A 25,511-nucleotide genomic window follows, 5' to 3' on the forward strand; every position below is an offset into this window, starting at 1 on the left:
CCAAAGAAGGTCCACTTTTAATAAATTTTTAACCCGTTGATTTGAATAGTCTAATTAATGAATAGAGCACTCTGATCTATGTGATTTTGAGGAAATTTTAATTCAGCGTCTGAAAAATATATATAGACGGTCAGATTAATTGATTTGCATGCCACGTGTACGGTAGAAAGGTGGATATTCCATACTCCCCGTTTTACCGTACTTCTCCCGTAAATAGGAGCCGTTCATGTACTGGCGCTCGCTGCACAGCTTGCAGCAGCAGCAGCAGCTGTGCAGCACTGACACCGCTCCCAGCACTCGGGTTTCTCCTCTCTCTCAATAGAAACCCTAGAAATCTCTTCCCATTTCTCCCTTTCTAGAATCTTCTTTCCTTCTTCTCTTCCAGCAGTCGCCGGAATCCGGCCATCCGCCATTATTTCCGGCGGCACTCGCGGCGGTTGCTGCTCGCTTCGATGGCGGTATCGGCTCCGTCGTCGTCGCCTTCATCTTCTTCTCCACCTCCGTCGCCGGCGGCACCCCCTAGGTCGCTGCCGAGGTATCTGAATTTCTACGGGAAGCATCGGAAGCAGGCGGAGTTGCAGATCTTGAACCGAGAGATTGGATTTCTTCAGGTATTGTAGATTCAAATCCAATCCATGCCATTTTTCTTTTGTTGCATCTCTCTTCGCATATCAATGTTCGGTAGACAGCATTTTGGCGTTTTAAATGGGCGGGAGTTAGGCAATATGCAGTGGCAACTGACGTTGGATGTAGACCGTTGGTAGCTAGGAGGGCCTACAAAGATCCATACCATTCAATTGGTTGGCTCCATGATGGATGGGGGATACCACAAGGATTCCTGTCCATTGGTTGACAATGTACATAACTGTCTGATTGTGTGTTTGGTTGTAAGTGACTTTTAAATGAAAGTGACTTATCAAGTGAAAGTGACTTTGAGGTGAAAGTCACTTACATGTTGCCTGTTTGGATGTAAGTTGTAAGTCACTTGCAGGTAAGTAGTTTTTAATGTTTGGATGACCTTTAAGTTACTTAGTTGCTGTGTATTCACATCAAATAGAACTTGGAGTAGGGTATTGTTCCAAAATCTTCAAATCACATAAAAAAAAGGTTTGGCATAAGATACACAATTGGGTTGAGCCCAGTTAGATGAATCTTTGAGCTGATTCTTGGGCCAAACCAATCACTAGGCGGGCCACAAAAGTGGGCCCACGTATTCAAAAACTCATGCGAGTATTCTCCACTCATCAGCTGGAACATACTTTTAACTTGATTATGAATTTATGATCCATCCCATTTCTTTGACAATCCATTGTTCCAAACAAAATGAGATCTACCAAAACAATCTGGACTGTTGAACTGTGGGCCCCACTTCCATAATGGAAAATCTGGGCCGTTATTTTTCAGTGGATTGTTCCGACTAAAATGGGATCCTTCAAACAATATTGATTATTTAAGTGTGGGCCCCACTTCTATAATGGAAAATCTAGCCATTATTTTTCAGTGGCACATAGATTGTTGATTAGATATTCAAAATATGGCCCAATAGAAAAGCCCAAAATACAAAAATGGGGCCCATTAACTCATTCTCTAGGCCAACTCGAGGCCTACTCTATTTCTTCTCCTTCTTTAGGGTTTTTGAAAGCCCATCTCAAAAAATCAACTAGCCATGGCTGCCATTGCTCAATCCTAAGGAAAGGTGAAGAGGAGTGCAGTGGGGCTGTGACACCAGCAGTTGTGTAGTGGGCCTAGCGGCAGAAGCAACCTTTTGCACATCTCCACCACTTGTAGCAAATTAAAAAAATCCAACAGTTAGCATGTAAGTCTCTTGCATGTAAGTGAAAACACACGTCTCCCTATATTAGTTGCTTGTAAGTGACTTACAGGTTGTGACACTCAGACACCACTTGTGAGTTACAGGTTAGCCAGTTTCCACTAATGGAACTTACAGGCATCCATTTCCCACTAAGGGGCTGTTTGATTTTCCAATTACAGTGGTACTTCAAGGTAAATGGGTAATAATTATTTACCTTTGTATTTCTGGTTGGATTTTCAAGGTGATGTTGACAGCTACCTTTCATTTATAGCACTCCTCACATTACCGGAGGAGAAAAATGTTAAATTATGGGGTGCACCATGATGTGCGTGTTTTATCCACACCGTCCATCCCTTTAGCCAACTCATTTTAGGGCATGAACCGAAAAATGAGGCAGATCCAAAGATCAAGTGGACCACACCACAGGAAACAATGGGAATTGAACTCCTAACGTTGAAAGCTTCTTGAGGACCACAGAAGTTTTGGATCAAACTGATATTTTTGTTTCCCCTTGATCCATGACTGTGTGACCTTATGAACAGGTTGGATGATAAATAAACATCAATGTGAGCCCTAGGGAGAAAACAGCTTCCAACCATTGATGTCATAATGATTATTGTTTCCTGAGGTGTGGTCCACTTGAGCTTTTGATTTTCCTAATTTTTGGGCTCATGCCTTAAAATGCATTTTTTTAAAGGATGGATGGTGTGGATAACTCACATATATCATGATGGGCCTCACATATTTAAATTAGTAATAACAGGGTTTTTATGGACCGATTTTCGAAACGTAATTCCTGGCAAATTTCAAACAGGTGGAATAAGTAATTATTACTTATTTCCATGTATTTACCAGGGAAATTAAAAATCAAACAGCCCCTAATGGAACTTACAGGCATCCAAACAACCCCTACGTGTGGTAACTGTCCATTTTATATTTCAAGGATAATTCGATAAGGGAGATATTGAGGCATGACCTATGAAATGAACAGCTTAGGCAACCTAAAGGATGGACCTACTTGTAACGGTCAATGGAGAACTGTCAATTCTTTCAATTGAATCATATAAACCTCAACAAATACAATGAACCACCTCATAACGTTCAAGAAGTCCATTACCATGATCATGACAGCATTTTAAAATGTTAACTATGTAGGTGATAACATTTTTCAATGTAATTATATGATCCTTAGATCAAGGCTATCAATGGGCAGGGCTCGGGCCTAGCAAAATCAAAATTTTAAATAGGCCCATCCAGCTTAACAGCTCAAAATCCGGGCCAAAGCCAACCCCAGCCCGGCCAATGTTAGGCCCTCAGTTGGTATAAGTGGGCCCATGGTCAATTGTCCGGGCTGTTAATTTTATGGATCACAGTCTAGATTCTCTCCAGTGGAGCAACTATGTTCCTTATTGTGGATGGACCATTTCACCTCCTAGCTCTATGCAGAATATTGTGAGCAGGACCTTTGAAAAGGCTTTAGGAGGTTGGGGTTGGATTGCATCTAAAGATAGTTTTATTTGTTTTTGCACATTCTAGAAATCTTTCAATGTTGATGCATACTCATCTTGGTTACAGCGGTTGTCCATTCTGTGGCCATACTTATATGGATAATTTATAGCAACATAATGTATTTTTAATGGCTAATTGGTCACATCCAACTTTTCCCATAATTAGTGCTTTAAATTTCAATAGTATCAATATCACACCTCACCGATAAGAAACATAGGGGGGATTGTAAAATTCCCCTATGTCGGTGATAATAATGACAACATCTTGATATATTGGGATTTTGGGATATATGGGTGGCTCCTGCTTATAAATGTTACCTTATATCGACGATGCTCAAACAACACAAGTACCCTTCGAAAAATCCGAAAAAGAATTGGAAAAATCATAAACCCTCCTCAACTATTGGGGGAATATGTTTGTTGGTGGATTTAGACAACTCTTTTTGAGTTGTTTATGGAGAAATCAAGGTTTGGGTGAAGAAATTGCTATCTAAGACCATAAATGGGTCGTTACCTCTTTAGTGAGTTTTGTTGTTGTTGTTGTTTATAGTCACTTCTTTGTATGGCTTCGATAGAAACAATTTAGAAATCCATATCTGTTCATGTTTTGCATGCATTAACATAGTTTTCTGCTTGTATTTTTGATTTGGGAAAATGGAAGAAATTTGGGAAAATTCAAGTATCTTTCGGTTTCACCGATTTTAATTGCAAGTGGTGTTAAAAAATTATATGACCAATGTTACCTTGTGTGTCAATTTAATTACAATGTGTGTGGTCATGTATCTTTTAACATCTTTTGAAGTTTCATTGAAAAACTCCAGCATTTTCCCAATGTTTCCCTAATGTTTTCCATAGGCAACGATATATCCCTAATACATGTGATAACAAAATGTTTTCATATCCCAATGGTGTGATGCGAGCATTAGACAGATATGGTGTGGATGTCAAGTATATATATGGGTAAATGGTGTCAGATTTGCTTGACCCCCGAGCATCAGTATGGGTAGCGGGTGTTAGACTTGCTTGGCCCCCATACATCAGTGTATGGGGACAAAACTACATGTATAATATGTTAGTACTTTTGTTATTTAAATATTTTCTTACATACTCTTGCAAACATTCCAAGCATTTTTATATAAAATATTCAGGTATCGTGAACCAAATAGCTGAGAAAATGCTTTGACGATGACTGCCGAGCATGGCTGACATGGATCCATATAGCCACACACATGTTGTGTCTTGTAAAACATGGGACCTTAAGGAATTTGAAGGATAGAGGCATCATAGTTTGCAGATTTCTTTTTTCTTTTGCAATGTTTCTGGTTTTTCACTTGATTTTTTTGAATGTCATGATCCAGCAATTTTTTAAAGGATGATGCCGCATCTCCTTGGAGGCAGTCAGCCCTCCACCTATGACATCTTTCAAATGTGTGTTAAATAGCTACGCTATGTAGCGTGTAGTTTATGCCACGCTGCATAGCTTAGCCTTAACGCTACGTAGCTTATGAAAATAGCTTAAGTCGCGTGTAGCCTATGCTACATGATAATTTGCTTATGCTACATGTTACATAGTTTATATTACACGCTACGTTGCTCACATCACAAGTTATTTTTCACTACAACATTAAAATCATTTAATGTTTTCAATGATTTGTTACATTTTTTTTTTAAAATTTTAATCTTCAATAAAAATTAGTTAATCTTTTCAATGATTTTAGTAAAATGATATAAGTAACAATATTAAATCAATAATCCTATATATATATATAATTATTAAATCAGTTTCATAGCTCTTCCTTCACCTTTATACTTAATTATTGCCCTTTCCTATTAATATAGGTTACGTTTGATTGCACCAAATATCATGAAATTTTGTAAATTTCATTATTAATCATTCTAATTTGGTGTAAACTATCATGAAATTGGTACAACCAAGCACAACCTTTATTAAAAATATAGAAGTAGCATGTAGCTTGTGCTACACGCTATGTAGCTTACGCCTCATGCTTCAGAGGGGTGAATGCTATGCTACACGCTATTCACTATTTAAAACATTAGTTTCGACACTGCTTGGAGTTGAGGAGTTACAAAATCAGGACTCTGGTCTATTTAACCCTTTTTATGACTTCAAGTGACAAACAATTTAAATAATGGAAACAATTGAAGCAACTAATAAGGACTAATGGGGTGGCACTCTATATTTATGATATGCAGCTGATGACTAAGGTATCCCAAATCGGTTACATATCGGCCGTAACGGCCGATACATAACGGTAACGGTGGGACCCGTTACGCGATACGTGGTTGAAACGGCCGTTACAGAATTCTGTGATCGTAACGGCCGTTACGGGGCCAGCCGTTACGGGCCATAACGGCCGTCACGGACCCGTAACGGCTGTTACGGGCCCTGAAAAAAAAAAACAAAAAACAAAAAAAACCTTACCTTTTTTCCTTTCTTTTCTTCTTCTTCTTCCACCCCCTCTCTCTCTCTCTCAATCTCTTCTTTCCCCCTTTACCTCTTTTTTCTTTTCTCTCTTCTTTACCTCTTTTTTTCTTTTCGGTTTCCTTCTCCCTCCATTTTTTTTTTATTTGCAGCAGCTAGCTGTTGTAGGTACGTGTCACGCAAAGTGAGCGCTGACACTCCTCGAGCTCCGAGTTGTACGAACGGTTCAAAGGAGATCAAAGTTATATGGGCTCCACAGTGATGTATTTATTACATCTACACGGTTCATCTATTTTCAGAGATCATTTTAGAGCACCAACCAAAAAATGAGTTATATCCAGAGATCATCTGGACCACACCAAAAATAGCAGCGGAGATAACGATTTTCACGGTTAAACAATTCGTAGGGCTCACGGTAATGTTTATTTTCCATCCAATCTGATCAAACCCGAGTGGGCCCCACCATGATGTATATATTTTATCCATATCGTTCATCCATTTTGCCACGTCATTTTAGGTAAGGATTCAAAAAATTAGTAATATCCAAATCTCAGGTGCACCACACCATAGGAAATAGTGGTTATAGAATGCTCACCATTAAAAATTTCGTAAGGTCCACTGTAATGTTTATTTTCAATCTAACCTATTAATTGGGTCACATTGACGTGGATGAAGGGAAAAACACACATGTCAGCTTGATCTAAAACTTTTCTAGCCCCCAATAAATTTTTAATGGTGAACGTTTAATTATTGTTGTTTCTTATGGTGCAGTCCACCCGAGCTTTGGATGTGCCTCATTTTTGGGCTCATGCCCTATAATTATTTGGCAAAATGGATGGACGGTGTGGATATAACACATTCATCACGGGTGGGGCCCAAAAAACTTTGACACGTGTGCTGCACTTTACAATCCGAGTCCCTCCTAATTCAAGCCTTAAAAAATTGTACACGAGACATATATTAACTTAAAATTTGGCAATTAAATTATGGACTGCAATTGCTAACTCACAATGCCAAAATCAAATTGTTTGAATAGTTTTAATTGTTAATTTGTGGGCTTTTATTTTTTAAAATAGGGCCTTTTGATTTTTATTTTTTATGATTCACTATCCAATAAATGTCCACCAATTTATAAGTGGGATAATGACAATAAATGGCATGAATTTGAGGTTGATTTGGAGAATAGATTGGTCCTCCAAGTCAGCCCCAAATTGGCAACGCCATCTACCTGAATTTAATTTCATTTTTTTAAAGAACTATTGGGAGAAATGATATCAAGTTGTTAAGTATATAAATTACATATTTAGAAAATTAAATATATGAATTTTGTAGTCAAATTCAAGTTACCTGGTTAAAAAATTAATCAGACAGTCCGATACAACTTCTCACCAAAGAGTGGACCGTTGCACCACCATAAACATGTTCCAATTTATAAATGAATGCATATTTGAATGCTTAGAATATTCCGGATTTAATCCATATTTTTTCATATCTTTTTGGCAAAAAAAAAATATTGCGCCGTTACGGGCCGTTACGCCCCCGTATCCGTATCGGTTTCGGAGGGCACCGTTACGCCAACCGATACCGATACAGGACACCTTGCTGATGACAACTGTTGAGCATCGCTGACATGGATCCATATAGCCACACGCATGTTGTGTCTTGTAAAACATGGGACCTTGAGGAATTTGAAGGATATAGGCATCATAGTTTGCAAATTTCTTTTTTCTTTTGCAATGTTTCTTATTTTTCGCTTGATTTTTTTAGAAATATCATGATCCAGTAATTTTTTGAGGATGATGCCTTGCCGCATCTCCTTGGAGGCAGTCAGCCCTCCACCTTTTAGATCTTTTAACACTGCTTGGAGTTGAGGAGTTCCAAAATCAGGACTCTGGTCTCTTTAACCCTCACTATGACTTCAAGTAACAAACACTTAAAATAATGGAAACAATTGAAACAATTAATAAGGACTAATGGGGTGGAACTCTATATCTATGATATGCAGCTATGTCTTTGGTCATGCCATCCTTGCTCATGATGTACATGATGGATATGGGTTTTGGATAAGGATGTTCATGACTTCACCATATATTGTATGCGTGTAGAAATTTCAGAACTGTATGTGTATCTGTATCCAGTATCATGGACGATAAGTAGTTACAGTGATTATGGTTTCAGGTTTGAAGTCATTTCAGATGGACGTGCGCATAATTGACAGGTGTGAGTGATGCATATAACATTCATGTATGTGCAAAATCGTTTTTTAAAATTAATCTGTTTTGGTGTATTCCTGAACCATGTTTTAGAATGAGCATGAGCAATGTGAACAGCTGAAAATAGTGTTTTTAACTTGTTTCTTTGTTTCATCCACATCGTAAAATGAAAATCTTATATGCAATTTCATTGCAACCAGGAGGAGTTACGATCACTTGAAGGCCTTCAACCTGCTTCTAGATGCTGCAAAGAGTATGCTTGATAGATTGATTGCATTGAGACAATGACTAGTTTCCATATCCGGTCATTGGAATGAATTGTTTCTTGCCTATTAAGGAGTAACTATTGTCGATGTTGTCATTGTGAAATCTGTCAAAGTTCCAGTTGTAATTGATTGGTAATTTTTAACTGATGGAACATAGTACTTTTGGCAGGGTTGATGAATTTGTAGGGATGAAACCAGATCCGCTGACACCTCTGTATGATTCTTTTACGCCATCTTTACTTTCATGAACTAATAACATGTTCAAATCTTTATGGTTTTCTCTGTGAAGCAGAAACCGGAAGGTTGATAGATCCTGTTGCATTTGGAAATGGCTGCGGTACTTATCATAACTTCCCTATCCTTTTCTGATGGTTTTGAAATCAAATGTTTCTCTGATACTTTACTGTCTGAATGCATGGAGAAAATATATTTTTTTGACTAATTTTGAATTTCTTGTATTGTGTCTACAAATGCAAAAGCCAAATCTCGTGATGTAGCTGAAATTTACATATGCTTTCAAAATGTTGTAATATCCATTTATGGTACGGTTTATTATTATTATTATTATTATTATTATTATTATTATTTTATATTTAAGTACAATGAAATTTTATTAAAAACCCACTAGCAAAAACAGCATGACGTGAAAGAAAACAGAAAACCCCCAGAAATTCACACCCTAAAGAGAGATCTAGTTAGATCCTGATCCACATTCAGGGTCGCAGCCCATTCGGAAACAGAAAACACGACATAGGCAATCAAGCTATGAGTTGAAGAAGAAGTAAGTGACGTCTATTCTGTTCCCCCCAAATAGCCCACCAAACCGCTGGCAGAGTCAGGTGCCACACAGCTCTAACCTTCTTATACAATATCCCTCTATGCCAAGCCCATAAAAGATCTCTCACAGACCCCAGCATCACCCAATAGATACCATAAAAAGATCAAACTTTCTGCCAAGTGAGGTAGGAGAAGGGGCAGGAAATGAATAGATGATCCACAGATTCAGTGTCATGATTGCTTAAGCAGCACATATTCGGGATTGGCATTCCTTGCTTCTGAAGATTATCAATTGTCAATACTCCCTTCCAACCAACCATACTCCCTTCCAACCAACCATACAAAGACCGTCACCTTTGGAGGAGCTCCAAAGGACTAGAAATGAAAAGTGATTGGCTCATCTTCGCTTGATGGTTCTGTACTTGGCATCTTATAAAACGAGGAAACTGAAAAATGACCTGAGCTATGGATAGACCATACTATTGAGTCAGGCTCATTTGACGGCGCCATAAGATGAAGGCAATCTAACAATGATAAGAGTTGGTCCATTTCGCTATTCGATGACGGCACCATAAGATGAAGGCGATCTAACAATGATAAGAGTTGGTCACGGACGAACCTTCAAGGGAAAAGCAATCAGCTACTCTTGGCTCTTCAGAAGTTGTAAGGCTCGCTAGGCAAGGATAGACCACATGCAAGGGATGGGGACCACTCCACGAATCTTTCGAAAATCTGATCCATGCTCCATTCCCCAGAGAGAGAGAGAGAGAGATGCGGCCATTTATACAAGGACATGAGGTAGGTAAGCATTTATAGTACATTTTACCTACAACCCCAAAATGAATGCCTGGAGAGGGTTTTTTGGAAAGACTGGTTTGCGGAGGATGGCCAGTTTGGGGGCGGCGGCAGGGGCGCTTGGTTGAAAGTGATGTTCCTAGAGGAGGATGTTTATAGAATATGAACTTTTGGAAAGAGTTAAGGTGGAAAATGCAAGCCTCCTTCATAAAGAAACAATTTATTAATGTTTTGGAGGAAAGTCTTTCTTGAGTTGAGGTGAAGACCGAAAAAGTTTTCTTGACTGATAAAGTCTTTCCATGCATCCAAACACAAAAAGCAATCTAATTGTAAATTGATTTTGATAATTGATGGTTTACAAGGAACCAAATGGGGACTTATGGAGAAGGATTTCATGAGTTCTTTAGATACAAGGAATCATAAAGAAATGCTTTCTTCTAGCAAAATCTTTCCTCTAGAATGGCAATTAACCCTTCTTTCCAAGGGATTATTTATGCGTGAGGAAAGTTTCATTCACAAGAAAATTTTCAGAGATTTAAGACATTTTGCATTTGGATGGTAGGAAAGGATAGAAAGAGTTTACATATGGAAATTCTTTACACCAAAACAATAATAAAGTGTTTCTTTCTAAAATGGTGAGTCGCCTATCCCTAACGGTTGAAAATTCAAATTTGATAAAGACCCTGGTCCACATAAAACGGTCTACAGCCCCTCTCTCACTCTACCCCCTTTAGTGCACAATAGTGCATTATCTTTTGAATGACTAAATTTGTGTGATGCAGGATAATTAACCACTTGCTCTAAAAGCTCGAACTGTTAGAGTATATGGCAAATTAATCCCTTTATCTCATAGCCCAGGCCCCACATCTCATGGGTTAGGACCTCGGCCGAACCTCCCTTGTGGGCTCGTGGGCCCTAAATCACATGGGCCGCTCACCCCGAGTGTGTCCTCGCATCCCACGGGCTACCCCACTCGAGCCCGGTGTGAAAATGCTCTTGCATTATTGTGGGCCCACCTTTGTGGGCCACCTAATGATTTGGTTAGCTTATTCTTTTGGACGGAGGCTACATGGGTCCAACCCAATGGATGTCCTAAATCTTGCATATGTGTTCCAACTTCCAAGTTCCAACACAACATAGGTGATGCGATTTACCCCTTCAAGCTCTCTCTCATGTGAATACGCGTAAAGAGTTGCCTAGCATTTTTGTCTCACAAGTCACAACCCAATGACTATCTCATCAATCCATGTAAAGATTTCCCCCCTATCCAAGCATGATAACTAGAAACTCTTTACCAGTGATTATGTTTACTTATGTAAACTCTTTCAATTAGTGAGACTTTACTCACATTCAAATGGCCCTAACATGTTGGCTTGTACTTTACATGTCCTCTTTGCCAATAGCTAAAATTTAAAAACTTGTAGACGACCCTCTCCATGCATCAACCTACAGTAGTCTCCCCCCTACATTGAACCCACAGGCCCACAAAAGAGGACTGCCCAATCACTGGGTAGCCTTTTTCTTTGGCTTAGGCAATAACGCGATGGGCCCAGTTGATCTGTCACACTCCGAAATTCAGAACCCGAGTATAGTAACTCAAGTCCCGAGTTCTAGGGTGTGAACAATCTCTCTCTCTCTCTCTCTCTCTCTCTCTCTCTCTCTCTCCACGTTCGTACATCCATGTATACATTCAAATAATTGTTCACCCAGACCACAATAAAACTCACTTAAGCTTGAACTTACACTTAAACTTTACAATTCCAAATTTCAAACTTCACATCACTCTCTACATTAATCTCTTTATGGTTTCTCAAATAAAAGTATAATATAAAATCTAAGTCTAATTGGAGTAGCCGTCTATCATCCTTCATCTTTTGCTCATCTTTTATCTTAAAAACTTTCAATTGTTGTTGATTTGGTGAGCTAGAAGCGCAGTGAAATCATATCCACCATGAGTTTGATATAAACTCGAGAATGAAAAGAAGAGCAATGCATAACATATAACAAGATAAACTGATGAGATTGAATATACACAATGGAGACAAGTATCAAGACAAGATTAAGGATACCACGGACTCGAAATGAATACGATAGAGATAGGTGGAGCACATAATGAGATATAATGCCATGATACAAGATTTATAGAATGTGTATGATGTCATGATGCATGAGTTTTACAATGCATGCAACGAAAGTCATACTGGGTATGATCTCTTAGGGAACCGCTGCTCAAGTATCAGTATATCACCCACCAAATCAAAAATCAACATCATCCTTGCCATAAAGGCCAAGGGAACCCCCTCTCAGGTCTCACCCACCAAATCAATCATCAACATCATCCTTGCAAGCAACATACACCATGGGATCTGTTCGTGCAAATGCCTCGTTAACTCCCCCATAACCAATTCGAAAAGGTACGGGCTCAATGCCGGTTCTTGGTGCACACCTACAGACATTGGGAACTCATATGTCTCTCCACTAGTGGTCCTCACATTTGTTAGTACTCCCTCATACATATCCTTAATCATGTCAAAGTCCACTTGAAGCTCCTTCATGGCAAGGGGAAGGACCACAAGTACGTGGGTAGAGGTGGCAAAAAAAGATTTGGCGACCTATGTTTTAACTTTTAACTAAAGATATAGTCCTTGATATATTGGAATTGGGATTCGTGTAGCTGACCGCATATCTATACAATGTATATGCGAGTAGGTTTTGGACAATTTTGCCCTTGCAATTAGTTGTGGGAGGGAAAAAGCTTAGTTTTGTTGTTTTCCTTTGTATAGCCCTTGAACCTGAGGACATTTTTGTCCTTTCAACTCATTCCTGGGAGTAGCACACACCATGTCTTCTCTTCTTTGCGTGTAGCCACAAGCAAGTCGTAGCGTTAGGGAGCCAGTGAGATATGCTTTGTGGGGCACTGTGATGAATTTGCAAGATCCACGCCATGCATCTGTTGTGCTGGCTCATGTTAGCATGTAGTCCCATGAGGCAGATCTAAAGCTTAGGTGGGTCCCAGCACGGGAGAAATTGTGCATGGATCGTCCTCTCTCTCTCTCTCTCTCTCTCTCTCTCTCTCCACGTGCATCGCATGCGCTGTAAGCCCTACCGACGAAAAAGAAACTTGAGATACCATTTGGATTGATGCCAGATCACAAAAAAAAAAAGGATAATTTATTTGCCTCTCAAAACTTCTAAAGTTGGCTTTCGTGGAGGCATTAAGACCCTGAAAGGTGTGCTGTGGGCACCAAAGGAGCAGGAATTCTAACGTTCTCGATTTGGCTGATGCTACATGTTTGGTACCCATCTATCTTTTGCATAAGTAATACCTAATTCTAACCAAATCACCATCATCTATCTAAGCCTTATTCCAGCTAACTTGGTTCAGCTACACAAAACCTGTTTCACCATTCCACTCTTTCAAAGGCCATAAACCTAATTCTAACCAAATACTTGGAAATTCCTTACCTATAAGCACTTCCAAATACAAGGGAAATTCAGGCATTGTTTGTTTCTCTTTATGCTCTTGAGATGTACTCTGGCAAGCTTCTTGATTACTTTCACCAAAAGTAGTTTTAAATATTTTGAAGTTGCAATATTCTGCTGCCCATAATCACATGATTCTGCATTCCAATGCTGAGCAGTCCGAAGTCCTGTTTCAACATGTCATGGATTTGCTGCTTCGGCTGGTGCACATTTCATCCAGAAAGATCATGGTGTGGTTGTGGTCCACTGAGGAAATGGCAATGCTGTTGCCACTGCTGCTGCTTAGAGAAATCTTCTTGCAGACGATGCTGTGTTCTTCCAGCTCTTTCTTGCCCGCATTGTTCTTGCAGCTGTTTGAGGTGTTGCCCAAGATGTAGAAAGGTATGCAATTGCTCAAACTGCACCAGAAACTGTTGTCTACCTTGCTGTATATGTTCCTAGACGCTTGCTTCCTTAATGCTCTCTGGTTTTTTCTGCAAATGATTTTTATCCCAAAAGGTATTTTTGTTAAATGCTGATATCTAAGATGGTCATCAAGCACTCAAATCCCTGGATACGTCTCATATGTGTGAGACTATCTTTTCATTTTTTGGGTTCTACTGTGGATAAACATAGCTCAAAAATCACACTGCTCAGGTAATCTTAGAAGCTGATTGGATAACTAGGAAATGTTGCTATTGGGACCTTTGAAAAACGTCCAACTGACAGTCAACATTCATTGTTCAGGAGTCCAATCAATGGTTAGGATGATCTGATTGGTGTGATGTCTGGCATATCGCCCATCCACAATATTGCCAGATGAACAGTCTAGATTCACACGTGTCCTGTGCATGCCCACACTGAGTGCGTGATACTCAAGATATTGACATTTAACACTGATCCTTTCCTATTGTACTCTATTTGTATTTAGCAGTGCGTGGATGGTTAACTCCTTTATTCCCATTTAGGACATTCTGGTTGCGTGGCCCATCCAAAGGAGGCCCATTATATCAATGGTTGTGGATCACTGAACCATGGCCTTGGAAAAAAAAAACCATTTCATATGACAGTTACTGTTATGGGTTGAATGGATGTGGGAAAGGAGTGCAAAAGCTAGAAATGTTGGTATTTATGAGAAGAAACAGGTTTTTTCAAAAAATTATTTTCTTAGAACATTGGCATTGAAGGGAATAGAATCCTCTACAACAGTTGTAGTAAGGGCGTGCAATGCCAAAGATGTGGGTCCGCTGTGATGTATGTGTGACATCTACTCTATCCACCGTTGAGATGCCTAATGCTAGGACCTGAGCTCAAAAATCAGGCTGGTAAAAAACTCAGGTGGGCCACACCAGAGGGAACAGTGGGAATGGGATGCTCATCAAAGAAACCTTCCTAAGGCCACCTTCTTGTTTATATGCCATCTAACCTGATGGTCACGTGAGCTCCACCTGGACGACAAGACATCTAAAAAATGAACCTGATCTAAAACTCAGGTGGGCCACACTGGGTTGATTTAGAGGTTTTAAGTAGAGGATTTTACATTGTTCCCTTGGGTTTGCCAACCCGAATTTTGGATGAAGCTGATTTTTGTTTTTGTATAGTGAATGTGGGTTGGAAAACAGATATGTACAGAGGGATTTCACACATACTACGGTGGGTCCCACAGATGTCAGATGTTCTTCCTACAACAGGTATGGAGAGGATTCTGATCCCACTTGAAGCCAGTTGTTTTGAAAGAGGGGGAAGACAAACCAATGGTCTATTTCATGTAGAGTAAGCCATGGGGATGGTGAGCCAAAACCATAGCCATTGGATTGGTGTCCACCCGGGCCAACCCATTTACTCAATAGGTCTTATACTCTGGCCCAAACCCATCTAATAAGCAGGTAGGCCTAGTTAGACTGGGTGGACACGACCCGTCGTGGGCCCACACATGATGGGCCATCTGGGCGTATGTTTTGTGCAAGGCAAGCAATGGTTCTAATTAATTATCCGGCCATCCGGTAAAACCTAATTGTTGCGTTATGGCTGGAGCGAATCTCTAAAATCACACTGATCGAGCAATCCTAACCGCCCATGGCTAATTGGCAATCAAATGGATGGAAAAGAAACATTTTGAGTGGTCCAAAATAGGCGTATCAGATAAATGATACAATTTTCCCGGTGCAGTTTTTAGTTATGATCCATACGCTATTGTGTCAGCGATTTGGACAGTCTGGATTGCCATACAACCATGTGTACGGTTGAGTCTCCAGCATCTCTCAAATTCCATAAAACTGGCATGTGATACACTTACATCTTCATTGCATACATGGCACGTGTGCTGTAGATGGGCCATGCTGTAATAGTTCCATTAAGGGTATTGTCCTTAACATGGACTGTTCTGATTATTGGACCGCTCAGCACGTGGGCCCCAATGGGCAGCAACAATCCTTTACGGTGTTTTGACAGTGCCAAACAAGCTCTTCTAATAGAGTTGTGTCTTCACCCATGAATGTTCATGGAGAGCTCGTGGAAGGGGTTGACACACGTATGAGAGATCCCAACATGCAGCACACGTGTGAGAGATCCATGCCATTCATCAAGTACACAATGTGAACATGCTATCGAGTAAACAAAAAAAAAAGTGGTCCAGTCATCAAGTCAAACTTGCAATAACCCCATGTTTTATTTAGGCTTGGATTTTACACATTTATATTATGTATATTAATTGCAACTCTCATGCATGTGTTTTTGCATTTAAAGCCACATTGATGTAACTTACACGAGGATTTGCATATAGAGCCACGTTGAAGGAACTTTCATGAGATCCTCCGTGAACCTATCCATAAGTTTTGTGTAGTGTTTGGTGTTTATTTCTGTCATTGAATCCATTCATCTATGTGTTTCGTAGGAAAGAAAGAATTACCCAAAAATCACAATATTCCAAAATTCAAGTAGCCGATTATACCACAGCAAATTTAGAGGTTTTTGGGTACGATATTATTTGGTGGCCCACCTAAGCATTTAATCATTCTGATTTTTGAAATTAAGAATAAACAAGGGATGATACACCCATATTGGTACCTCCTACAAGAGGGAAGCGTTTATCCTGCATTTATAATTGGACTTGGGTTAGATCAGGTTGAGAATTTTTAACCCAAACCATACCCAACACTACCCAAAGTCGGTGGTCCATAGAACATGTGACGTCAACACACCAGGAAGGTCACTGTCATCAGTCCACATCTCTTTACTTGACTGGACCCATCTCTATCATCAGCTTACCATCATATCAAATCCAACCATCTTGTATCTGTACTGATGTGGTACAGGCAGCAGGCGACAGCATCCACCGAGGCCTGCTGATGGTGTTGCTAGCTCTACAAGGGGCAGATTTGGTGAGCTGCCTCACCAATTATGGTAAGGATCTGACCATTGGCCTCATCTCTGACAACACCATCTGTCTCAATCAAATCACCCATCACAGCGTGGGACAGCCGAGGCATGCACAATGTGGGCCCCACCACAAAGATGACCTGGCACAGTAAAAAAAAAGGGGCTCATCTCAAAAATCACCTTGGCAGCTTACCAGCGTTATCGACGGCTCACATGTTCTGTGGGCCCAGCCGATCTGAATGTAACAATGTAACGGATAGAGCTGTACACGAGCTGACTTAGCTTGGCAACTTGCTTGGCTAGCTCGAAAAAACCCAACTTTACTCGGATCCCAACTCTGTTCGAACCGAGTTGAGTCATATTTTGAGAGCTTGGAACATTTTGAGTCAAGTCTGAGTTGAACCTAGCTCGAATCGGCTCGACTCGATTGAACTCAACTCAGATCGAGTTTAAGTGAGTATATAAGGGTTTAAAAAAATAAACCCTCTACGCCCGACCCTACGCATTTCGGCCAACAACAATCGTAAGTCCATTTCTCCTTCTAAATTGCCCAAATCACCTAAATTAGTCGTTTGTTTGCCCAATACTCTTGGACGATCTCCTCTCTCGGTGATATTCCTCCTTCCAACGTCTGTCTGGACGATCTCCTCTCCCAAACAAAGTCTACTCTTGGACGATCTCCTCTCCTGACGATATTTCTCTCCCAAAGTGAGTCATCTCCTCTACTCTCTCCATTTTTTCCAGTAGTGTCCATCCAAGCAGCGAAACCCATCGAAAACTTAGCTTGAACTCGGCTCGAATTGGATCGAGTTGTTGGCCAACCCGAGCACGAGCTGCTGTTCCAAGCTCAAAGGTCGAGCCGAGCAAGAGCTGGGCAAAGCTAGGCTCAGCTCGACTCATGCACACCACGCGGAGCAAGAGCTGGGCAAAGTTAGGCTCAGCTCGACTCATGCACACCATGGAAGCAGATTGGCTAGTGTACCCTACACTAGCTATATAGCTACTATATCTGTGGGTTAAATCATGAGGTATGTGTTAAATTCAAACCGTCCATCAATTAGGTGAGCTCATCTTAAGGATTGAGCCGAAAAATAAGACATATCTAAAGATCAATTGGACCACACTACCAAAAACAGTGGGGGATTGAACGTCTACCATTGAAACTCTTTTAGGGGTCACGGAAGCTTCAGATCAATATGAAATTTGTTTTTCATCTTCATTCATGTCTTTTTAACCTTATTAAAAGATTGGATGGAAAATAAATGTTACGTGGGCCATACGAAAATTTTAACGGTGAAAATCATCATCCCGCTGCTATTTTTGGTGTGGTCTATTTGAACCTTAGATATGATTCAATTTTTTTTCCTCGTGCTCTAAAATCATCTCGAAAAATGGATGAACGGTATGGATATAATAAATACATCATTTAGGGGCCCATGTAACTTTGATCTCATTTGAACCGTTCGTACAACTCGGAGCTCAAGGCGCTGGTCTTCGCACGACACGTATCTACAGCAGCTATATAGATGGTGTGTGATACACCAGCCAATCCGCTTCCCAATGTAACAGTGTAACCAACTAGGCCCCACCCACGTACTCTCACTAAACAGGACTACAAAACACTCAAGGATGACTCATGGATGCCGGCCAATAAGTGGGCCATCAATCCCTTTTTTGATTGCTTTCCTTCAGAGAATATAAAAGCTATCCATATAGAAAAACGAGACCATATTTACTCACATTTCCAAATCACGCATTTCCCCCCTTTTCCATCCCCCACCATTCATTCCTTTTTTGTAATCTAATCACAAGAGAAAAACGAGAGCTAAAACACTTGGGGAGCTTTCCCCCAAGAACTGCAAGCTGCCATTCTAGAATGACAGATTTGCTTGGGCCCCACTGATCCTCCAGCCATCCGACATGGCCCACTGGTGGTGGGCCCACTTCAATAACAGCACACACACACACACACATTCCATGGCCTATTCCCATGCATAAGCAACTGGGCTTTTCACCTGATACTGCTCATTGCTCCAAACGATCCACCCAAAAGCCTCAACCAGATTCGCGCCCTTCTTCGACACGAACATGACGCTGTATCTCAGCTTATCGCCCACCCGCTTGAACACGAGCTCTGTGGGCTTCACCATCACCCGTACGTTGGCTGGGCCGCCAACGGTCACATTGTATCTGGACCCTGCAGGCCCCACATTTGTTACTTCCCTACTGTATTTCACAACCCTCCGCTTCTTGCTGAAGAGGATAGAGAAGGACGGGTAGTTGAGGTTGCCGGGGTTTGATAACCGCCTCGAACAGGTGAGGTTGGGTTGCATGGCGATGGCCCGGACGTGATCGACGGTGTAGTTTAAGGAGCAGAGGAATGCAATGTAGTCGTCGGTGGTGATGTCGTAGACAAGGCCCGGCGAGAGGGCCTTTTGGGGGTCGACGTGGCCGGCTCCATGGGCAAATGGAGTGGAGATTGCACCGCCGGCGGCGTCACGGAGCGGAGACAAGGTGTTGTCGTGGGTGTAGGCGGTGGTCATGAGCGCCGACTTGACTGCGCTCGCACTCCAGTCGGGGTGGGCCGCCTTGAGCAGCGCTGCAACGCCGCTGATGTGCGGACATGACATGGAAGTGCCTGCCAATGCAAAATTCAAAATCAATCAGCATGTGATCTGTAATGGGCCTTTTGTGGGCCTCAACCATAGCCCAGCACCAAGCCCATACGCAGACTGTCCGTTGGTGGGTCCCACCATAAATGGGCCATGGTGAATAAAAAAGGCAACTGATTGGCCATTGAATGTGGAGGATTGCAAATCAATCAGCATGCAATCTGTAATGGGCCTTACCATCGCCCAGCTCCAAGCCCATAAGCAGACTGTCCGTTGGTGGGTCCCACCATAAATGGGCCATGGTGAATAAATCCTATCTGATCAGTACAGTCCTAGCCATTGAATGTGGACCATGGCTTGATTTTGAAGCCGATCGGATGGGTAGCAACACTATTCAAATCGCCTTAACATTATCCAACGGTACAAGTTTTTCATCCGCGGCCCACCTAGCATCACTGAGGTACCCAGTTTTTGTTTTATCTCAGCCGTTGATGGTCCTGGGCCCACTCAATAGATGCAAATAGATGCATGTCAGTTCAAACTAGTTTGGTATCATGGCCCCCCATCCAATCCCCACGGCTAGATGGACATGGGCCCACTAGAATCATACAATGGCCCATCATCTCACTGGGCCCCATCAATCCAACAGATGGAAGTAATCATCACGGCGCATACACCCATCCACGACGATGCCAGCCAGATGAACGGCACCGATCACCCAAATGGGCCCCACCAAACCAGGTGCGCAGTGCGCATACCCCAACCGTAAAAAATAATAATTAAAAAAAGAAGAATAAAAGCTCACCAGACATGATATTGAACTTGGTTTTCCTTGTATCCTTCTCCAGCCCGGTGGGCCCCACCGACTCGGACCACCCGGCCAGGATATTCACCCCCGGTCCGATCAGATCCGGTTTGAGAATCTCCGGCGTTACCCGGTTCGGCCCTCTGGAACTAAACGCCGCCACCACCGGTGACGGCTTCACGTTCAGGACTGTCCCTCCAAAGCTCAGCACAGCCGTTGGATTCCGATCCGACCGCACGTATTCCCTGATCAGATCCCCTATCTTACGGCCCACCGCAACAGCCGGCAACAGATGGCTGTCCGCCACCAGCTCCTCCCCATTCGCAGCCGTGTTGGCCAGGATCATCCCAACTCCCCCTGCCTCGCGGACTACCAAACCCTTCTCCACACGTGCGTTCACGCCCCTGTCGCAGAAAACCACCTTCCCACGTACGAGATTCGGGTCGAGCGTGCCGGGCAGGCAGAGATTGGTCGAGACGTTAGCCTGCGCACCCCGGTTAACGTTATACACAACCGGGACCACCTTGCCCCCCATCCCTTCCCCGCTGTATAACGATACTCCTGCGTAGCGCTTCCCATTGCTGAGGCTAACGTACGCCGGGAAGTCACGGTCCAGTGTCCCGGCACCGACGGTCAGGATCCACGGCGCGACGTTGGCCAGCGAGGATCGTGTGGGCCCGCTGTTCCCGGCCGAGCAGGAAACGACGATCCCGCGCTGGATTGCGGAGAACGCGCCGATCGCGATCACGTCGCGATAGTACGGAGCCGAACCGCCGCCGAGTGACAGCGAGAGGACGTCGACGCCGTCGGAAATCGCGGCGTCCATACCGGCCAGGATGTCCGACGAGAAGCATCCAGTCAACCAGCAGACCTTGTACGCTGCGACCCGGGCCCGCGGCGCCATCCCTCGGGCCGTTCCCGGCGCGTACCCGAGCAGGCTAGCGTTCGCCGCCGGCACGCCGGCTGCCGTCGACGCCGTGTGCGTCCCGTGCCCGTCCCGGTCCCTCGCCGACGCCGCCTCCTTCGCTTTCTCCCCTCGATACTCCATTGCCATCCGGTAGCCCTTGGAGAAGCTCCTAGCCCCGATCAGCTTCCGATTGCAATCCGACGGCTTGATATCGACTGCCGCCTCGCAGGTCCCGCGCCACCGCGAGGGTATTTCCGGCATTTCGGAATCTTGAAAGCTAGGGCTTTCAGGCCAAACGCCAGTGTCAAGAACGCCAATGACGACATCCTGAGAGGCCTGATCGATGTGGGCCTCACTTCTCCGGGCCATCTCGGCATCATCCAGGCCAAGGAAGAAGGGCGTACGGGTCGTATGTAGATCGTAGACCGTATCCGTATAAATACCGAGTACGGACGGGGAGAGGCGGAGGGCTTGGGCTTGGGAAGGAGAAAGGAAGGCGGAGAAGCCAGGGAAGGAGGAGTGGTAGGTGTAGAGCAATGCACCACCGGCGTCGATTGAGAGGGATTGGAGTTGAGCGGCGTACCAGTGCGCATGGGTGGCGTAGGATAAGGGCTTGTGGTTTCTGTTCATGTGGATGATGTAGGTCTGGTTCTCGCCGAGGATGGAAGTGGGAAGGACGAGGACGAGGAGGAGAGACCACAGGATGGAAATGGCCATGGTCTCTCTGCGAGCGAGGGAGACGGAGGGAGAAAGTGGGAGGGAGTGAGGACCATTGTCGGGTTTATATAAAAGAGTTCTTATAAAATGAACTTGACGTTGTGATTTATTACTGAAATGCCACTGGTGTGCTTCGTTCCTTGCAGGGGGAGTGTTAGAACGCGGATTCGGTGAGGCTGTGATCGTGGCCCACCTTGAGGTATGTGTTGTATATCCACGCCGTCCATCCGTTTTTTCAGATCATTTTAGGGAAAGATCCAAAAATGAAGTAGATCAAAATCTCATGTAGACCACACCAAAGGAAACCATGGTGATTGAACGCTCACGATAGACGGCTAGGATAAAACACATACACCGCGGTGGGCCCACAAAGCCCACCGAGTCCGGAAACGGATTGGCAACTCCCCCGCCATAGACAGGTGGCAATGGTCGGTGCTATGTGGGCCCACCATGATGTATGTCTTTTATCACGCGGTTTATCCATTTTTAAAGATTAATTTAGGGCTTGATAAAAAAATGGGAGGGACATAAATCTCCTGTGGATCACATCACAGGAAAACAGTAGTGATTGGATATCCACCATTAAAATCATCCCAAGGTCTTTATTTTACATCCAATCCAATCCGTTGATTAGGTCATACGGACTTATATGGAGGGAAAAAATAAAGACCAGCTTGGCCTATAACTTTTATGACCCCTAACAAGTTTTTAATGGTTGATGCAATCAACACTGTTTCTTGTAACGTGGTCCACTTGAGATTGGGATATATCTCATTTTTGAGATCATACATAAAATTATCTAGAACAATAAATGGATGGAATGGATAAAACACGTACATCATGGTGGGGCCCACAGATCATCAACCAGTGTGAGGAGAGTAGCCAAACCGTTTCCCCTGACTCCGTCCAGCAGGGGCAAGACGCAGTCCGCGTCCGTAGTGTCATGTGTGTAATTATTGCAAACATTGAGGGCGTCTCCATCTCTTCATCCACAACTGTCGAAGAGGGAAACCGTGCGGTTTGTTGGATAATTCGTCTTGTAATGCGAGTCCCCGCTATCAGCTCCCTTCTCTTCTGTTGCACTGACAAGAAATGCTACACGAACGCGATCCAATCACACCGACCCCACACGTACCAACTTCTTACACCCATGAGATATCCGAACCGTTCATCGAGTGGGCACTTCATTAATATACCATCGTCCAAAAAATTCCTTCTATTTCATCAGAATAACAATACACGAATGCCCAATATCTATAAATCAGTTATCTATCGAACAATCAGCCTCATCCAAAACAGTGGGGCTCATCATTCCAACGGATCAGATCTTCTCCTAGACATGAAAAATCAATCATTCTATAGCGCTTGGATTTGGGGCGTGTAGATCAGCATTTCAAAATTACAGTCCAACCGAGCGAGTGCTTGGTGCGCCGCAACGGTTAGATATCGTGCTCTCCTGCGTTCACATGGGTCATGCGCGTTGCAACCAGGAAATGAAACAGTAGAGTCGGTAGAACTGAAATACAGTAGAGATCCCTACTCCTTGTACACGTGGCAACTCGAAATATTATCCATAACCGTCCAATTAGCTATCCTCAACATGACATAAGATATTGGCATTTAACGGTCGTTATTTATTTCCTCATAAGTAAAAAAATATGATGAATATCACTAATCCATGATAGGATCTACTAAATGGACGGTCTTGATTAGTTTTTACCTGATTACATGTGTCTAATTGAAGGAAATTTGTACAAAGTTTCGGTGCTCGAGTGTCTACCATATCAGAGGCGACCACACACCACGCTGCACAAGAAGCGCAGATTGTGGCGCCACTAAAGGAAACACACCACAACTGAAATAATGCACGCATCGCACGCCGACTCAGCCCTTTTACGCTTTCTGCACTTTTTGACCAGAGGGTCAAAGAAGCGTTTTGGTACAACTGAGGTGCACCTGATCTTGTGATACACAGGACGTTGGAGTGTGTATATGATGATCTTGGCCGTTGGATTATGTGTATGATGATCTCTACGTGAAATGAATGTTCTTCTTTAACTGACTTTCGATCCTTAAAAATTAGCGTGGCTTCAGTGGATCCTGACTATGGGGCCATCTTAATGTGTGTGTTTTACATCCAAGCCGTCCATCCGTTTCTCCAGCTTAGTTTAGGCATGAGCCCAAAAATGGGGCGGATACAAATAGGGGTGTACATGAGTTGAATCGAGTCGAGCTTGACACAACTCAACTTGGCTAAACCACTAGCTGACTCGAGCTCGAATTAGGCCCAGCTTGATGCTCAAGCTTGACTGGCTAGCCTGGGTTGGCTCGGTTGGCAACTCGCCCAGTTTGAGCCCAATTTGAGCTAAAATTGAGCCTATGCGGCATTTTTTCAAACACATGGAGTGCACCTTTAATTTCTCATAAAATGTGAAGCAGCATGATCAGTTTACATGTATTTAATCAAACACTCGGCAGGCAACATAAAAATCAAGATACAATGATATTTGTTTCATATCCATACCTTCTACACTTGGTTGAGTCATTTCATCACACATTTTTTAAAAAAAAATTAATAAATTTATTTATTTATTTACACACACACCCCACACACTCATGCCGGTGGAATTTCACCACCTATGGGTACTCAAACCCTTGACCGGGTGTTCAAAGTCTTGAGAGTCTACCTTGCACAAGAGTAAGGACCCCATTTCATAGACACTTGTTGAACAACATCAATATCAATAGAACCCAGTTACTAAATTAGTTTGATCTGTGTTCAATTTGAGTTGAGTCAAGCTTGGGCAAGCTCGAACTCAGCGTGAAATTTTATTGATTCGGCTCGAGCTCGGCTTGGGCCAAGTTGAATCGAGCTTTTTCAAGTTGAGTCGAGATAGCTAACGGAGCTAACTCGTTTTGTGCACACCTGTGGATCCAAATCTTAGTTGGACAACACCTTGGGAAACCGGGGTGATTGAATGCCATAAACTACCAGGGCCATCATCCAATCTATTGATAAGGTTACAGAGACAAATGAAGGGACCTACATATATCAGCTTGATCCAAAACTTTTGTCACCCCGTGAAGTTTATAATAGCAATCACCACTTTTTTTTTTTTTTTTCCTGTGATGTGGTCCACGTGAGATTTGGATAAGCTGAACTTTTAAGTTCGTTCGTTAAAATGATATGGCTAAACGAATGGACAGCACAGATGTAAGATAGATGCATCAAGTTGGGACCCACAGTTAACGAATCCACCCACCTCGGTCGACCCTGGATCTACCGAAGCCGCGCCCTTCGAAAATGACTGCAAAAGTTGGAAGCGGAGACGCAAAAGAAACCTACGGTTAACAATTCAGTTTTTATAAAACAGCTATATCCATGCGCGCATGCAGTTGTCTCGGTGAGGTTGCGTTGGTTCAGTTCAATCTATTAATATTCCAAACTTTTTTTTATTTTTTGAGACATTGAAGTTCTGAATTAATCTCATGGGTTATATATGAAAAAAGTTAGAAAACTAAGTATTTTAGGATTTTTTGGGGTAAAAAATGCACCTTAGTAGGTTTGAAATGAACTGAAGAAGCTTGTATGTGATTAGTTCCCGAGAAGTCCTAAGAATAGAACAATTTACTGTATTATTGGGAGCTTTACTTGGATGCGACCCTGTACAAATGACTTAAGTGAGACCCTAACTGTAGGGCCCACTTTGATGTATTCATAATATATCCATGCTGTCCATTTGTTTTTCTAGTTTATTTTAAAACATATCCCTAAAAACAAAGCAAATACAAATTTAAGATAGATCACATTATAG

General features: G+C 42.6%; 2 protein-coding genes across 3 annotated transcripts; one reads left to right on the top strand and one right to left on the bottom strand.

The window, feature by feature from the left end:
• Positions 1-253: 253 nt before the first annotated feature.
• Positions 254-14,195, top strand: LOC131227698 (guanine nucleotide-binding protein subunit gamma 4-like). Of its 2 annotated transcripts, XM_058223498.1 has the most exons (6): positions 254-611; positions 8,178-8,230; positions 8,413-8,457; positions 8,536-8,580; positions 13,457-13,679; positions 13,797-14,195. In XM_058223498.1, exons 1-6 carry the CDS (start codon positions 453-455, stop codon positions 13,821-13,823), a joined length of 552 nt encoding a protein of 183 aa, XP_058079481.1. In that variant the 5' UTR covers positions 254-452; the 3' UTR covers positions 13,824-14,195. The 2 variants fall into 2 exon arrangements, with proteins under 2 accessions (XP_058079481.1, XP_058079480.1); XM_058223497.1 differs by lacking the exon at positions 13,797-14,195 and having other exon boundaries at positions 255-611; positions 13,457-13,778.
• A 4,201-nt stretch (positions 14,196-18,396) lies between these two features.
• LOC131227028 (subtilisin-like protease SBT1.8) lies at positions 18,397-21,739 on the bottom strand. The gene is made up of 2 exons (XM_058222714.1): positions 20,073-21,739; positions 18,397-19,293 (listed from the first exon to the last, which is right to left on the bottom strand). The coding sequence occupies exons 1-2, from the start codon at positions 21,694-21,696 to the stop codon at positions 18,638-18,640; spliced, it is 2,280 nt and encodes a 759-aa protein (XP_058078697.1). The 5' UTR covers positions 21,697-21,739; the 3' UTR covers positions 18,397-18,637.
• Between the last annotated feature and the right edge of the window lie 3,772 nt (positions 21,740-25,511).

Source organism: Magnolia sinica, chromosome 15 (assembly GCF_029962835.1).
Source record: "Magnolia sinica isolate HGM2019 chromosome 15, MsV1, whole genome shotgun sequence".
NCBI lineage: Eukaryota > Viridiplantae > Streptophyta > Magnoliopsida > Magnoliales > Magnoliaceae > Magnolia > Magnolia sinica.

Excerpts from the sequence above, each read along its gene's own strand:
- LOC131227698 (XM_058223497.1), top strand. The coding sequence starts at position 453 with ATGGCGGTATCGGCTCCGTCGTCGTCGCCTTCATCTTCTTCTCCACCT. Across the intron at positions 8,231-8,412 it reads GCTTCTAGATGCTGCAAAGA|GGTTGATGAATTTGTAGGGA; the intron begins GTATGCTTGATA and ends TACTTTTGGCAG. Across the intron at positions 8,581-13,456 it reads TGCATTTGGAAATGGCTGCG|TCCGAAGTCCTGTTTCAACA; the intron begins GTACTTATCATA and ends AATGCTGAGCAG.
- LOC131227028 (XM_058222714.1), bottom strand. The coding sequence starts at position 21,696 with ATGGCCATTTCCATCCTGTGGTCTCTCCTCCTCGTCCTCGTCCTTCCC. Across the intron at positions 19,294-20,072 it reads CAAGTTCAATATCATGTCTG|GCACTTCCATGTCATGTCCG; the intron begins GTGAGCTTTTAT and ends TTGCATTGGCAG.